Source organism: Amborella trichopoda, chromosome 10 (genome assembly GCF_054954075.1).
Source record: "Amborella trichopoda isolate Santa Cruz 75 chromosome 10, AtrichopodaSantaCruz75HAP2 v2.0, whole genome shotgun sequence".
Classification (NCBI taxonomy): Eukaryota; Viridiplantae; Streptophyta; class Magnoliopsida; order Amborellales; family Amborellaceae; genus Amborella; species Amborella trichopoda.
The window spans coordinates 26,538,420-26,552,830 of record NC_142345.1 but is presented as its reverse complement, the minus strand read 5'-3'; the positions used below and the strand labels follow the sequence as shown (position 1 = coordinate 26,552,830).

At 36.7% G+C, this 14,411-nt stretch overlaps 1 protein-coding gene across 2 annotated transcripts in view; it reads left to right on the top strand.

Annotated features, from left to right (window-relative positions):
- The first annotated feature begins 3,181 nt into the window (after positions 1-3,181).
- IM (Alternative oxidase family protein) overlaps positions 3,182-14,411 on the top strand; it is a 29,345-nt gene continuing 18,115 nt past the window's right edge. The window contains exons 1-5 of one of the 2 annotated variants that reach the window (XM_088849498.1): positions 3,182-3,370; positions 4,943-5,081; positions 12,068-12,161; positions 12,333-12,448; positions 12,729-13,045. In XM_088849498.1, the coding sequence (XP_088705624.1) occupies positions 3,228-3,370; positions 4,943-5,081; positions 12,068-12,161; positions 12,333-12,448; positions 12,729-12,833 (597 nt within the window). In that variant the 5' untranslated portion in view covers positions 3,182-3,227 and the 3' untranslated portion in view covers positions 12,834-13,045. Of the gene's footprint in view, positions 3,371-4,942; positions 5,082-12,067; positions 12,162-12,332; positions 12,449-12,728; positions 13,046-14,411 lie in introns of those variants that run through there. The other variant, XM_006829441.4, reaches the window with a different exon arrangement.

Genomic DNA, 14,411 nt, shown 5'->3' with positions numbered 1-14,411 from the left:
GCGCTATAATGCAGTGTAATATAGGTGGAATCCCAATCGTTAGATCTTTATCAGGTGGTTCAAAATAAATGTCACTATCTGAATTTTATTTTTATTTTAGAAATCGGATCGTGATGAAATGTTGGGCATATGTACTAAAAAAGGGCGTACATGAAAAAATATAAAACAAATATTTTCTAAAATATAAAATGACCAAAATATCTCTAAAAAGTTGTAGAGGAAATTTAGACATTTTGAATTCTTGATAGTATTATTTTTATATTTTATATGATGTGCAATAGTGTCAAGCATATACACCTAAAATTTCTTCTCAATATAATTTAGAGCAATGATACTATGAGACCCTCCCACACCCATGTGAGTAGGACCCCAAAGATTCACCATTAAATTTTGATAAAGATCCCTAGAAAAGTTATCAATAAATCCATTCACCCAAGTCCTACCCATGTGATACAGTTTCTAGAGATCTGTGTTAAAATTTAATGGTGATCCTTTGGGCTCCTACTCATATGGGTGTGGGAGGGGTCTCATAGTCTCATTACTCTATAATTTATAAAAAATATATTAAAATCAAATAGTGACATGTATTTTGAACCACCTGATGAAGATCTGACGACAGAGATTCCACTTCTATTACCATTTATTATAGCTATATCTTGAGACCATCCATTTTCAAGATTTTTAAGTATTCATGAATCTATTCGATCTACACTATTTTTGAAGTTATAAATTTAATAATTTGAGGTGAAAATAGATTTTTAGGCCTTGCCTATAGTAATAGGGGGTGTGTCTTGATTTAATTGTTTATAGTTGACAAATGATATAAGGGCGCGATCTATATAGAGCCGAGGCTCTAAACAATGAAAGTAAAACACAACTTCAAATAGTTTCCAAAAATGTAGTTTCAGTATTGGAAATGTTTGTGCTATCTTTAAAATATATTTTCATCTTTAATTATAAATTTTAAAGCTTAAAAAATAGCGTAGATTGAACAAATTTATGAAAACTTAAAAATTGACGCATACAGATGCATCAATAACTGTAAGGGTAAGGTGCGCCTTCAAATTTTATCATGGTATATAATTTTGATGTAAAATGTTCTTAGGATTATCTCAAAATCTATTTTTATATCTAATTCTAAAATTTTAAATTTAAAAAAATGGTTAAAATCAAGTATATATATAAACATATGAAAATCTTGAAAATGGACGGTGTAGATAATATGTTGTAAAATGCATTATTTCTGAGGCTTAAAATCTTTTTTATTTTTCATGGTCATATATCTCGATGTCGAGATGATCAATCAAAGAGTTTTTCAACATTAAAACTACATTTTCCGATGGATTTTTGATGTGCATCTGTAGCTCTACATTATAAGGTTGCAACCTTATATAAACTTTTTCCAAAACTGTATTACAAGATGCACTGTTTTGAAAACTTAAAATCCATTTTTTTCTCTTGTCCATGCATCTTGAAGTCAAGATGATCAACTAGAGGATATTTGGACTTCAAAACAACATCATTTAGTGAATTTTTTAGGGGCATGCTATATTGATTGTTTAGAGTCTCGGCTTTATATACATTTTTTCATTACATAAACCACATACTTATTTAGTATAGGGATGGTATATAATGAGATCATTTACCTTTGATACAAGGTGGTCACAATTATTTACAAGCATCCGATGTGCAACTTGATAGCTTGGAAGTGTCACAATGCTCGAGAAAAATTCTTTTAGAATTTGTTCTTGATGAATGAAATAAATACAACCATCCAATTTCACATCCAATGGGCGAGATTAATCGTGACCATGGAGGTAAGTGGTCTCATTACATATTCCCTACGTAAACACCGCCGCGGAACCGCCAAAGCGACCGAATGTGGCAATCTCATACGAGCCGTGCCATTTGCCGAGAAAAAACAAAACGCAACAAGGATAGAAATGGAACTTTTAGTACTCTCGTGGGAGTAAATTATATACTTACTCTATTGTATGAAAGATACAAGTTGTTATAAGGCCTAGGCTTTAGAAAAATAAAAATAAAGCCTCCCCTAAAAGCTTCATCTGAAAGGCACTTTTGGCAAAAAAAAATTGCATAGATCTTATAGATTTGTGACTCCTTATTTTTAGGATGAAACGGACGGTGAAATCCTATTTTTTTTCACAATGGTAATGTTCAAGTCGAGATGATCGATGTAAGCATTTTTCAGTACTTGAATTGCAATTTTCAATGAGTTATGAGGTGAGGCTTTTCTTAATTTGATCGGGTGCAGCCCTATCAAACCATTTTCTTTGTCTAAAACCCTATCTCATGGCAATTAAAGGATCCAGCTCTATGGAAACAAAACCTCTTCGAGAATGACTAATCTCCAAAAAGAGCATGTTTGACCTGCATATTAGGTATTCTTTCACATAATTGGTCCAACTATCTTTTCGCATCAATTGGCAGCCAATTGACACGAAAACACTCCCACACGTAAGGAGTTTTAGATGCCCTCCAGAAAGCAACCAAATACCATTGTTCATGTTCCTGAAAAATAGTAGTCCAAGATTGAACAAACATGGTCTTAATCTTTGAAGGTCAGTATTTAAGAACTCTGAATCCAATCCTAAACTTTTATAAAAAAAGAAAAAAAAAAGGGTGCAGTTTGTATTAAGCGTAGGTTCTAAACAATTAATTTAGAGCCTACCTTCAAAATGTGTTGAGAAATGTGGTTTCAATATTGAAAATATTTGTGATAGCTTTAAAATATATTTTTATATTTATATTTATAAAGTTTAAAGATTCAAAAATAGTGTAGATGACATATCTATAAAAACTTAAAAATTGATGGTAAAAAAATACATCACAAACTAAACTATTTCCACAACTTGAAATCCAATTTTTTCTTATGTCAATGCATCTTGACGTCGAGATGATCAATTTGAGGATATTTGGGCATCAAAACAACCACTTCTAGTGAAATTTTTGGGGTATGCTTTTTATTTGATTATTTAGAGCCTCGGCTCTATATAAACTTTTCACAAAAAAAGAAAAAAAAGGAAAGCTCTTTAGTCCGATAGAGTAAAATGTACAGTTTAGTCCGCAAGAGCATAGAATACGCACATAAATCAAAAACCTCTTCAGCCATAGATTCGGCGGGCACCAGAATCAGGTGATCCAGAGATACACTCCTCTCGTTCTTGCCGTTTGCTTTCGTCTCTGCTGGACAGAGAGAATCCTCGATGCCTTTTGTGGCCAAATTAGACATGGGAACGGTTGCTACCGCCATGATTCCCTTCCCTTCTTCTGTTTCCCTTTCTATCTCTACTCAGAAAGTCCTTACCTGTCTCCCCACTCTCTCTCCCCTTCGCAGGAGGGTTCCGAGGTAAATCTCTCTCTCTAACAGAATCCCAGTTTGTTTGATACCGTTTGGTCTTTTATGTAGCCATCCATTAGTTTTTTTTTATTTGTGTTAATTTAAAGCCCTGTCTTGTGAAATGATTGCGGTGGTCGCCTGTCTCTCGTTTGGAATTTTTATTTTTTGGGTTGAATTAAAGGCTTGATTACGGAATTGAGAGATTGAATTTTGAGTTTGTGTTTGTTTAATTTGTTATTATCAGAGAATGGAAATTGAAGTGTGCCTTATTGGCTGCGATTTCATGTTTGGTTTACCATCTTTATGTGTTTCTAGCTTCCGTTTGGTCAATAGCAATTGATGGAAACTGGAATTTTGAAAGCTTCACTTAATTTACAGCTTCAATTTATTGATATCCTGTCTTTCGTTGCATGATCCTACTCCCTACTTTCATCATTGGTTGTGAGCACTCTAAATTGGTAGTTTATTTGGACCAGAGATGTTTGTAGTAGAGAGAAATGTGTTAAGGAGATCTGGTTTTCCTTATTTGAGTGAAAAACTGCGAAGTAATTTTGATGGGAAATATGAATAAAATTGAGAGATACGTGCACTGGAAAGTGTTGTTAAACAGTTCTATGATGGTTATAAAAAAGCAAGCTGATTGAGGAATAGGCCAAGATTGTGTTTATGTGATTTAACGCCATGAATATATTGCTTCCATCAGAAAAACTTTACCATATATATCTATTTCTATGGTCCAAACCCATGATTATACAACTATTAATATGGAGCCCTGTCATTTGTCAAAAAAAGAAAAAAAAAAATGGAGCCGTCTGATTATTTTTGGAATATATGTATGCTCTCCTACATCTGGATGCTTAGTTTTGGACAGAATTAGTAAAAAGTGAAGAGCATGTACTGCTTTTTACTTCTTTAGATGGGTACTGAGCTACTTTTGGTCGTTATCAGAGTCATTTTATTGCATGCAATCACTTCTCAGGAACTGTTAACATTATTATAAGTAAGGGAAAAGTTTGTATAAGGTTGCAACCTTAAAATCGAGAACTACATATGCACCTCAAAAATCCATTGGTAAAGGTTATTTTAATGTTGAAAACCCTCTAATTGATTATCTCGACATTGAGATGTATGACTATGAAAAAAAAAGGATTTTGAGTCTTAGAAATGGTGCATCTTACAACATATTATCTAGACCGTCCATTTTCAAGATTTTCATATGTTTCTAAATCTACTTGATTTTAATCATTTTTGGAACGTAAATTTTTATAATTAGATTTGAAAATAGATTTTGAGGTAATCTTAAGAATGTCTTGCATTAAAATTATATGTTATGATAAAATTTGAAGGTGCGCCTTAAATGGATTGTTTAAGGTTACAACCTTATGGAAACCACACCCTATATGTGACATATATTATATAAAATTACTCATTTTGAGGACCTTCTTAAAATCTAAAAGTTGAGGCTACCTTGGGGAACTTCCTACATTAGTCAAAATATTATAAGGTGTAACTTCAATATGAATTTCAAGCTTGTGCATCACTGGATAATTATTTTTCTTTCTACTTCCCTTACATTTTTAGGAAATTACATCTAGTGAAAGCAACAATTTTACAAGACAAGGAAGAAGACAAGGTTGAGCAAGAGCCACTTGAAAGTACATCAGGAACTCTTGAGGAATGGTGCATCAAGATAGAACAATCTGTGAATGTGCTTCTCACGGTATAGCCTAAAATTCTAGAACTTTTATTTTCGCTTCCAAATTTTAATGTTTCCTGTTTTCCATTTTCATGCAGTTGTTATTGGTATGACATTAATGTGTTCTGATGCTTTCCTAAACTTATAGTTGTATTTTATATTAGACGTTCCTTTTTTTAAGTACTTTAATCTTCAACCAATAAAGGAGAATCTCCGCAGTCTATGTGAGAGAACTTAAATTGGAATGTTGTTGCAAAATTAACTTTCGAAGCTGTATGCACCAGGAAAGCCATATTTTAGTTGATGCCTGTGTCTTGAGTGTGTTTTTCACATCTAAAGATATCTCCACGAAAGAAAGCATGACATGCATACATATTTAAAAACTGTATAGCATTTGCTACTTAGTTTCTTAAATATTGGTCTTCAGATTGGCAATGGTTTGAATTTGTTTTACCACATGTATAATATGACCATTAAACTTGCATTTAAAAGAAATTCACAAAATGATCTATTTGGGGATGAGATTTAAGAAGCATGAGGCATCTTTCGAGTTGATGGATTTCTTGCAGTCTTCTTTAAAGAACTTTCGCACATGATTAAAGGTGGCGCCTAGAGCTGCTTTGTGAAGTACATAATGGGTGATATTATATTGTATTGTTTTGTTTTCTAGAATGTGGTAGTACCCACAATTGGAGATTATTGTAAGATGAAAGCTCATTCAATTATGGTGGATTTTCTTGTTTCTACATCAGTCCAGTAAATATACTATGGCTTAATGTTTCTAATAGTGTTTAACTCAAAATCTGGAACTAAAAAATCAATAGTACATAACTGTCCAGTTGTTGTTACTTTTTTATGCCAGACCCTAAATGCTTTAGGGTATGTTTGACAAAACTGAATTTTAGAAATTCAGATTTTCTAAAATTTGTATAAAGGTATTGCTAGGTTTTCTATATAATTAAGATTATCTATTATCGATATTCTATTTTTTGGTGTATGTTTGACTGCTCACATATAGTTGAAAGAGAAACAATGGTCTTTCGTCTCTTGCTTATCTGACCTTAGTTTTCAACCAAAACGCAACTGAGGTTTTTACCCCAACCTTAGGTTTTGGCTTCTCCTTCTTTCAAAGAAGGAAAAGACCTCATCGACGAAAATCTCAGCATCAGGATTGTTTATTGGAGCCTAGAAGCCTCAAACCCAACCAAAACCAAATATCATCCCATGTTTCGTCAAATTGAAATAGTGGGGACTTCTCTCTATGCCACCTCTGTAGCTACCTTATAAGCACCATACATCTTTTCCCTTGGTTTCAATGCCCCTTCACAGACCCTACTATTGTCTCTCAAACCCTGTTTTAAACCTCATTGGTGCACGTTTGCCCTAATGGATATACGGCATGCCTTTCTTGATAAGATGTTTACCCAACCAAGACTCCTTTCTCATAGGTCACCACATTTAAGGCTTAATCTATATAACAGGGATAATGTTTTTAGCACACATGACCAAAATAGGCCATCTCAAAGCCTTACACATATGACCAAAATAGGCCATCTCAAAGCCTAGTGTATCAGGTCGGGGATTTAAATGGGTCGTGCTAAAGTTTCAAATCTTCAAGACACTATATTGTTGGTCTTGAAAAAGCTTGACATCTGGGTCACTTTTTTTGCCATCCGCCATTAAAGCTCAGAGCTCAATCTTCAACAAAGATGGAGGAACAATAGATGAGCATAAGAGTGAAATCCTAATGTTTATAAAGACAGAGGTCTTTGAAAAGTTTTACATCTGGGTTGCTTTCTCTTATGATTCATCCTCTTTGGCCCACCATGAGAGAGAGAGAGAGAGAGAGAGAGAGAGAGAGAGAGAGGTGTCTTCGTTGAGAGGAGGGGGAGGGGACAAAAGAGGGAGATGAGTGGATGAGAGAGAGAAATTAAAGAAAAAATTATAATGTAAAAGTTAAATCCCACAAAATTCAACTACAAGTTAAATATTTGGGAATTTAGATTTTTGGGAGTCATCTTAATATTAAAAATTATGATTTAATCCTATCAAACAAGGCATGTAAACTCATATAATGAGAATTATAGGGGATTTTAGATTATTAGGATATTAGGATGCCATCAAACAGACCCTTGGGCTCCCAGCAAATATCAGATGATATTGAGCAACTTTGAAATGACATAGATAAGTCTGGAAGGGTGGGCAATTGTTTTAAGATTTTCTCCATGTTCCACATAAAAGTTTTCCTCAAATCAGTTTAGGTTTTGTTGATGGTGTTGACGTGGCTACAACATGTGCTGTATGGTTGCTCTTTAAACCCACTATTTTCATGGTTCAAACTTCGAGGATGTAAAGACAGTCCAAAGCACCTGTGCTTCCTTCTCCATCACAAAATGATGGATTTGGCTCTAGAAAGCTCCAAATTTGATCCATCTACCCACATTGAAATGGACAATTCATGTCAGTTTTTGAGATGGCTTTCAAGATGGAGCACTTTTAGGGCTTCGGATCCATCAGACTGATATTAAAGAATAAAGGAATGATCTTGGAGGTTCTTTGGTCCTCATCCATTCAAAATAATGGGTTATTGGGTTGCAGCCTGTTGGGTTTGGTGGCCTTTAAAGGTCTTAGTTCTTGTTTTCCCCATGTAGAGCGCTCATGTTGCTGTTGTGATAAAGGTGCACATCCTAGCTTTTGAGGGGGAGCGCATATCGGTCCATGAAGGTGCAATGGACGTTATGGATGAAATAGACCTTACAGTGGCTCTATGGATTAAAGAGGTGTCATTATAGCGATGTGGCATGAGTGCCATGGGTTCTCGCTTTGGTAGTGGACCAGCAAAAAATCTGACCTTGGGCTTGACATTGGCTCAGTGCCAGGTGCACTTACAATGGGGGGGTTTCTGGTTTATCCCTAGTCGAGTTTGTAGAGAGCTTAGTGGTAGGTATAGCTAGGAGGAATATGTACTCTTGCGTGAGGGTTGGAGGGGTGTGAGGGTAAGGACTAAAGCCTCAATACACCACCCTGATTACATTCGTGCATGATAGCTGCAATTATAAGTAGGATCAAAGTGGACCACTTGTGCATGTGCTGAGAGAGGATCAAAGTGGACCGCTTGACGTTCGTGTTTGACTTGTGATTAGCCAATGATGAGCCCCCTACAGATAGACCTTGGGTCATGGGTTTTGTTGCATCAACTTGCTATGTAGAGAGTGATTGCAGAGTTGCTAGCATGGAGTGCGAGGTTCTAAGTTGATGTGTTATCCCATGGCATGCTCACTCTTTCAAAGATCTTCTCATGTTTTAAAAGGGCTTTTTGAGAGGAATAAATTGGTTTTTATTCCTCATAGGAGTCACGTTAAATGTGTGTTTGTGTGTTATTGAAAGAAAGAAGGGTACTTTTGGAAATATAATTTTGATTTCTCCAGGGACTATAGAGATGTGGGTCATGTGCCTGGCACGCATGTGCCCATGCAACCTATATGGATCACATGGGCCCATTGTCTTTGGCTCCACATGCCAACCGATGGTGTGATGTGTTGGGCTCACTAGCCATGGGCTCCACATCATAGCCAAGAATCTCCTAATTCCTATCATGAGTTGGTTGGAAGTTGTTTCATGTGGTTTTGATTATAGTATCTTATATTTTCTTTATTTTCCTAACTAATGAAGGTATTTACAAGTCTGTCAAGATTCCCTAAATACTTAAAAAGGTTGTTGGAGTTATTTTTAGAAAATAATTGCTCTTTAAAAGAAAGAAAAAAGCTTTGGAAAGATTCTCTGTGTCCAAGTGGGACTGGGAAAGATTGGAATCCTGTGTAGGTTAAAATTTGAAAGAGTGTGAAACGAAGAATTCGGAATAATGGTGCAATTTCCCCCTTGTCATGGTGGCTAGTCCTTGGGTGGATAGCTGAGATTTATAGGCCTCTCTCACCTTAGAGATCTTCCATCGAAGGCATAAGTCTAAACTTAAACGCTGACTTAAGAAAGCCTATATAAAGGATGGGCCCACTCTTCTATAAGACACATGTGGTATTTGTGTGGAAGAGCTAAGCAGGGTGGAATGTTGAAAGGACAGGGTTTCACTCCATTGCCAAGAAGAGAGAAAGGAGTTCTCCATGGCTGGTGTGTGGTAAAAAAGAAAGAAGCGACAACTTCAGTGGGCTGCACGTCAGAATTTCAATATCTCTAGGTTTGACACATTGTAGAGAAGAAATATGCACCTTTGGGTCAGACACAAGATGAAGACCAGATCTTCAGTTGCAGTGGGGACGGAGCATGTGGTGAAGACTCAAAAATGTCTCTCCATAGCAGGCATGATTGGAGAAACGAAGAGACATCATCAAAGAAAGCACATGGCTGAGAAAAGCATTCCTCAGTTGCAGCAGATAACAAGAAGACGAAGGTAAAAGAGGCATGAAAATCACCATGGAGCAAAGGAGGAAGAGGTGGCCTTCATGTGGGTCTCCTCAAGACATCCAAGAGAAGAGAAAAGGTTTCTCTATGAGCTGTTGCTCTCCATAGTGGAAGGCCTCTTTTATGGGTCAAAGATTGAGAAAAGATGATCTTTTGGCACTGCTGATGTGAGAAGATGAGGAGTTCATAGAGATGCACAAGTGAGAGAAGATCAACATCGTCACTAGGCTGCATTTCCACTATGAAGAAAACCTAGAGATGAAGAGAAATCCTTGAGCGGAAGAGAAACCAAATGAGTCACATCCTGCGAGTTTGTTGAGAAGTTTTTGAGTTGAGTTTAGAACTTTGCTCAAGTTGGGGCACCATTGATCCGTGAAGATCGGGTATGGGGTTAGCCAAGGCTCATGGGTACCTGGGCAACTCTCAAAAATATGTTTTATTTTCTGTTATACTTGGTTTTGTGTGGTGTTCCCAAGAGCATGGCTGCAACCTGATCATAGGGTTGTTTTTGGTTTGTTGTAAATATATACGAAAGTATATGGCCGCACTTGTAATGTGGGCATGTTGGTAATAAAAGTTGATGGAAAAATTGCTGAAAGTTGATACCTGACTAGCACCACTATACCTGCTCCTTGATTTTAGATGTAGTAAAGGCTACATCGTCATTTTCGTTTAATCTAAGGCACCGAAAGAAATTCAGCTGCTTGGGTGGTTTAGGCAGCCTTCCAAAATGAACGGGCCCGGCATGTGCCTAGGTGCCTGCAAAGGCGCCCAATCCCACCTAGGTGCCTGCCTGGGCAGGGTGCCATGGCTTAAAAAGAAAGAAGAGAAAACAATGTGTGTGTGTGTGCGTGTGAGAGAGAGAGAGAGAGAGAGAGAGAGAGAGAGAGAGAATCCTATGGCATTTATTGCAATTCCTCTCTCCATCGCATTTATTGCACCATCTCTTTCTTTTCATTGTATAGTCTCACTCTCTCTCCATCACATTTATAGCTCTCTCTCTCTTCCGCTCGTGTCCTCTCTCTCTCTCCCCCTCTCTCCCATACAAACCCTTCTCTTTCTCTCTCCCCCGCTCCCCCACACACACCCTTCTCTCTCTCTCCACTATATTTATTGCACTATCTTCATCACATTTATCTCTCTCTCTCTCCAATCGCTTGTATGACACACTCTCCATCTGATTCTTAGCACTCTCTCTTCATGGCACTCTTCCCCTACAGCTTGTGTCCTCTTTCTCTCCCTTCCCCTCCATCACATTTATGACGCTCTCTTTTCCCTTGCTGTTGCATTTACAACACTTCTCTCTTGAATACACTCTTCCTCTACAGCTCGTGTCCTCTCTCTCTCTCCCCCCCCGAAAAGAAAGCTAGAAATCCAGAGTAAGCCTAAACCTAAAATCTAGAGAATAGTAAAATAAAAAAAATAAAAACCCATTACATTATACTCTCGAGGTTGATAGAAGCTCGATATTGAGCATATGGAATTCGAATTTTCCTTCTATGTTTTCTCCACTTTGTTCAAACTAGAAATTTTCACCCTTTTCTTATCCAACTTTTAATTGTTGGACTTAATCCAACAAAATTGTGATATGTTTTGGAGGTTGACTGTGATGCCAAACTCTCTTGCGGTTTCCACCATTTGTTTTTCATGCCTTATGTTTAGATCAACTGTTAGAGCATGTTGTGTTATGTGACCAAAGCTTGAATTGGTGATCAAGTTTTTGATTTTCCACCTCTTCATATTCTTGTTCCCTGTGTTGCAATTTGCTGGGTAGATGTTGTAGAACTTCTTGTATTATACTACCGAGATGTTCTGTTTGATCTTTTTGCAAATGATGTGTATTTAGGAAGAACTTAAGTGTGGCACCAATAGGCGATAAGATGAAAGAAAGTAGACTTAGGTACGACACCTATTAGGAGATGTGAGTTAATTCAAGTGGAAGGCTAAAAAACGGTAAGGGGTAGGACATGGTTGAAAGTAGTGAGAAAAAATATGGGGACTTATGACCTTACTCAGGCTATGGCCCTTGATAGAGCGGAATGGTGGACTAGGATTCGTGTAGCCGACCCCAAATAGTATGAAAAAAGGCTATGATGATGATGTTCTGTCTGGTCTTTTTTGACTGTCTCAATTATTTGATCCACACTCTCTATAAGTGGATCGGTTGATGTTTGTGGTAGCATCATGGTATATGGATCTCTGATCTCTAGGATCTGATACCAATTGATGCATGGATGATCTGATGCTAATTGATTAGGGTGAAGGGAGAAAGAAATTTAGTAAAGTAGAAATATAGAAGACAATAAAGGGTGAGAGAATATATCCTCTCTCAAGGATTGCAATGAAGTTCACTTCCAAAAAGATCTTTTCACGAGACTCAAAATAAACTCTTTTTTCTTTGTACTCTTTCCTGTCCAACACTTGCATATTTGTAGAAGAAAACCCTAAAACCTGACTTGCTCACTAAGAGACCCTAATTTGAAGTCTAATTAGTTTTGTGAATTTCTTCTTCCTATGTTCTCAATAAATCTATTGCTTAAAACTTGTGGGTATTCTGTATGTGTAACTTTTAATTTACTTACCATTTCTTGCAGGAAGTAGTTATCAAGATCTTGGATGCGTTGTACCGTGATCGGCATTATGCCAGATTTTATGTTCTAGAAACTATTGCAAGAGTACCTTATTTTGGTGAGTTAGGGATTTCTTATCCTCTAGCTTTCATTTTTTACTTGTTTATTTTCTACTGCTGGGTCTACAGATTCATAGTGGTCAAAATTTTAAATGGAACTCTATATTATTCTGTGCTCATGAATTCCTTATGTTTGATGGATATGGATTTGGATATTTTGTCTCTTGCAGCTTTCATGTCAGTTTTGCACATGTACGAAAGCTTTGGTTGGTGGAGGAGAGCTGATTATTTGAAAGTGCACTTTGCAGAAAGCTGGAATGAGTTGCACCATTTGCTAATTATGGAGGTTTTGTTATTTTTTTGTTTTCTGTAGTTATTTGGGTCTCTCACTGAAGTTTAGTTCTTTTCATGAATAACCTGTGTTTTGAGTGGCAACATATTACCCTTTTTTTCTTTCTTTTAAAAGTATGATGCATAGTAGAGGGATGTCAATCGATGGATCATAATATATGGTGTTTTCTGAATCTGGTGTGCCTAAATTGTACAAAATTTGCACCTTTTTAGCACCTTTTGTAACAAGAAATATAGAGCAGACTGCAAAATTTCTTCTTATTTCCTACTTGCAGGAACCTTTCACTTTGATAGCTTTCTTACACCAAAAGCCAATACACGTCATGAACATTGTCCGTGTGCACTTCAGCTCCAACTTCCAGAGACTTAGGTGTTTCTGATGACCAAGTTGTTATTAAAGTGCAAGAAGAATAATTTTTCTGTATTCAATTTGTGGGAGAAAATCAAATATATGTATACAGAGGTGGTAACATTATATAGCCCGTGTGATATACAAAAAAGGACGGAAAATATTTTAATAAGACCTGCATGATCAAGGAAAGGTTATCCTATTTGGTACAACTGGTTTGATATACAAAATAAAAAAAGAAAATATACACAGTTTCACACTCCCACTCAAACTCGTGATGTTTGGAGGTGAACCTTTAAGTTTGGAAGCAAGGATTGAGAAATGAGGAGCATTATGGGATTGTAAAAAGAAGTCAGCAAGCTGTGCGGAAGATGTGATGTATGGAAACCTTTTAAAAAAAAAAGAAGATGCGATGTATGGAAGAGAGATTGTCTCAATTAAATATTCCTATTGAACAAAATGACAATCTACTTCAATATGCCGCTCATGGAATTTGGGTTCTTATTAATAGAAGTCACACATTTGTTATCACACTATAAGGGAGTAGAAGCAGAAAGTTCCACACCCAAGTCAGCTAATAACCAATGAAGCCAGACAATCTCAACCGTTATTTAAGCCATGACTCCATACTCCACTTTAGTTGTGGACTGAGCAATATGTTATTGTTTCTTGCTCTAGAAGAAGGAAGTCACAAATAGAAACACAAAACCCTGTCGTAGACTTCTGGTTGGAAGTGTCCCTTGCAAAATCAAAGTCAATGTAAGCACAAAGCTCAAGACTGAAAGACGAAGAAAACAACATAGCATGATCAAGTGTGTCCCGAATATAATGAATAATACATAAAACAACTGCCAAATAAACAAAGCAAGGGGCACTAAAGAATCGACTAACCAGTTGAACAACGTAAGAAATGTCTGCCTGAGAGATCGTCAAAACCATATTCATTGGGCCATCGGGATTGTGAGAGCAACGACTGAAACTGTTACATTGTAAGAGTCATTGTAGATTTTTTCATTGGTAAAAAGAGGGGAAAAAGTTATTGTGCCAATTTATTTTAGTGGAAATATCTATCTATTTTGTTATGACAGTAGAAACACCTTTTGCAAGAAGGCTGAACAGACTCAATGCTTGGATCCGCAAGAACCAAGAATAATCAACAACCTTAGAGGTCTTGGATGGTGCAAATCGAAGCTTAGATCAGTAAAATCAAAGACAGATCACAAGTCTTAGAAGGCAAGAACAGGGCAGGATCGATCAACGGGAGATCAACAGAATTGAGCAATGAACAAAACTTGATATCTTTGCTAGAGAGAGAAAAATAGTCGAGACAGCTGAAAGAATAGAAAGGGGCTTGAAAGTGGCGATGCAACTGGTCTCCAATGGTGCAGATCTGAAATCGATGTAGCAAGTCGATCAAAGAACAACTCGGTCAAGAATATACACGATTGAGCAATAGCAGACGAGCAGATAGAAACAACATGATAATGATCTAGGGCTCTGTTACCATGTGGAAGAAGAATTTTTTGTATTCAACTTGTGAGAGAAAATCCAATTGTATACAGAGGGGTTACATTAGTACAACCTATGTGGTATACAAAACAAAGAAACA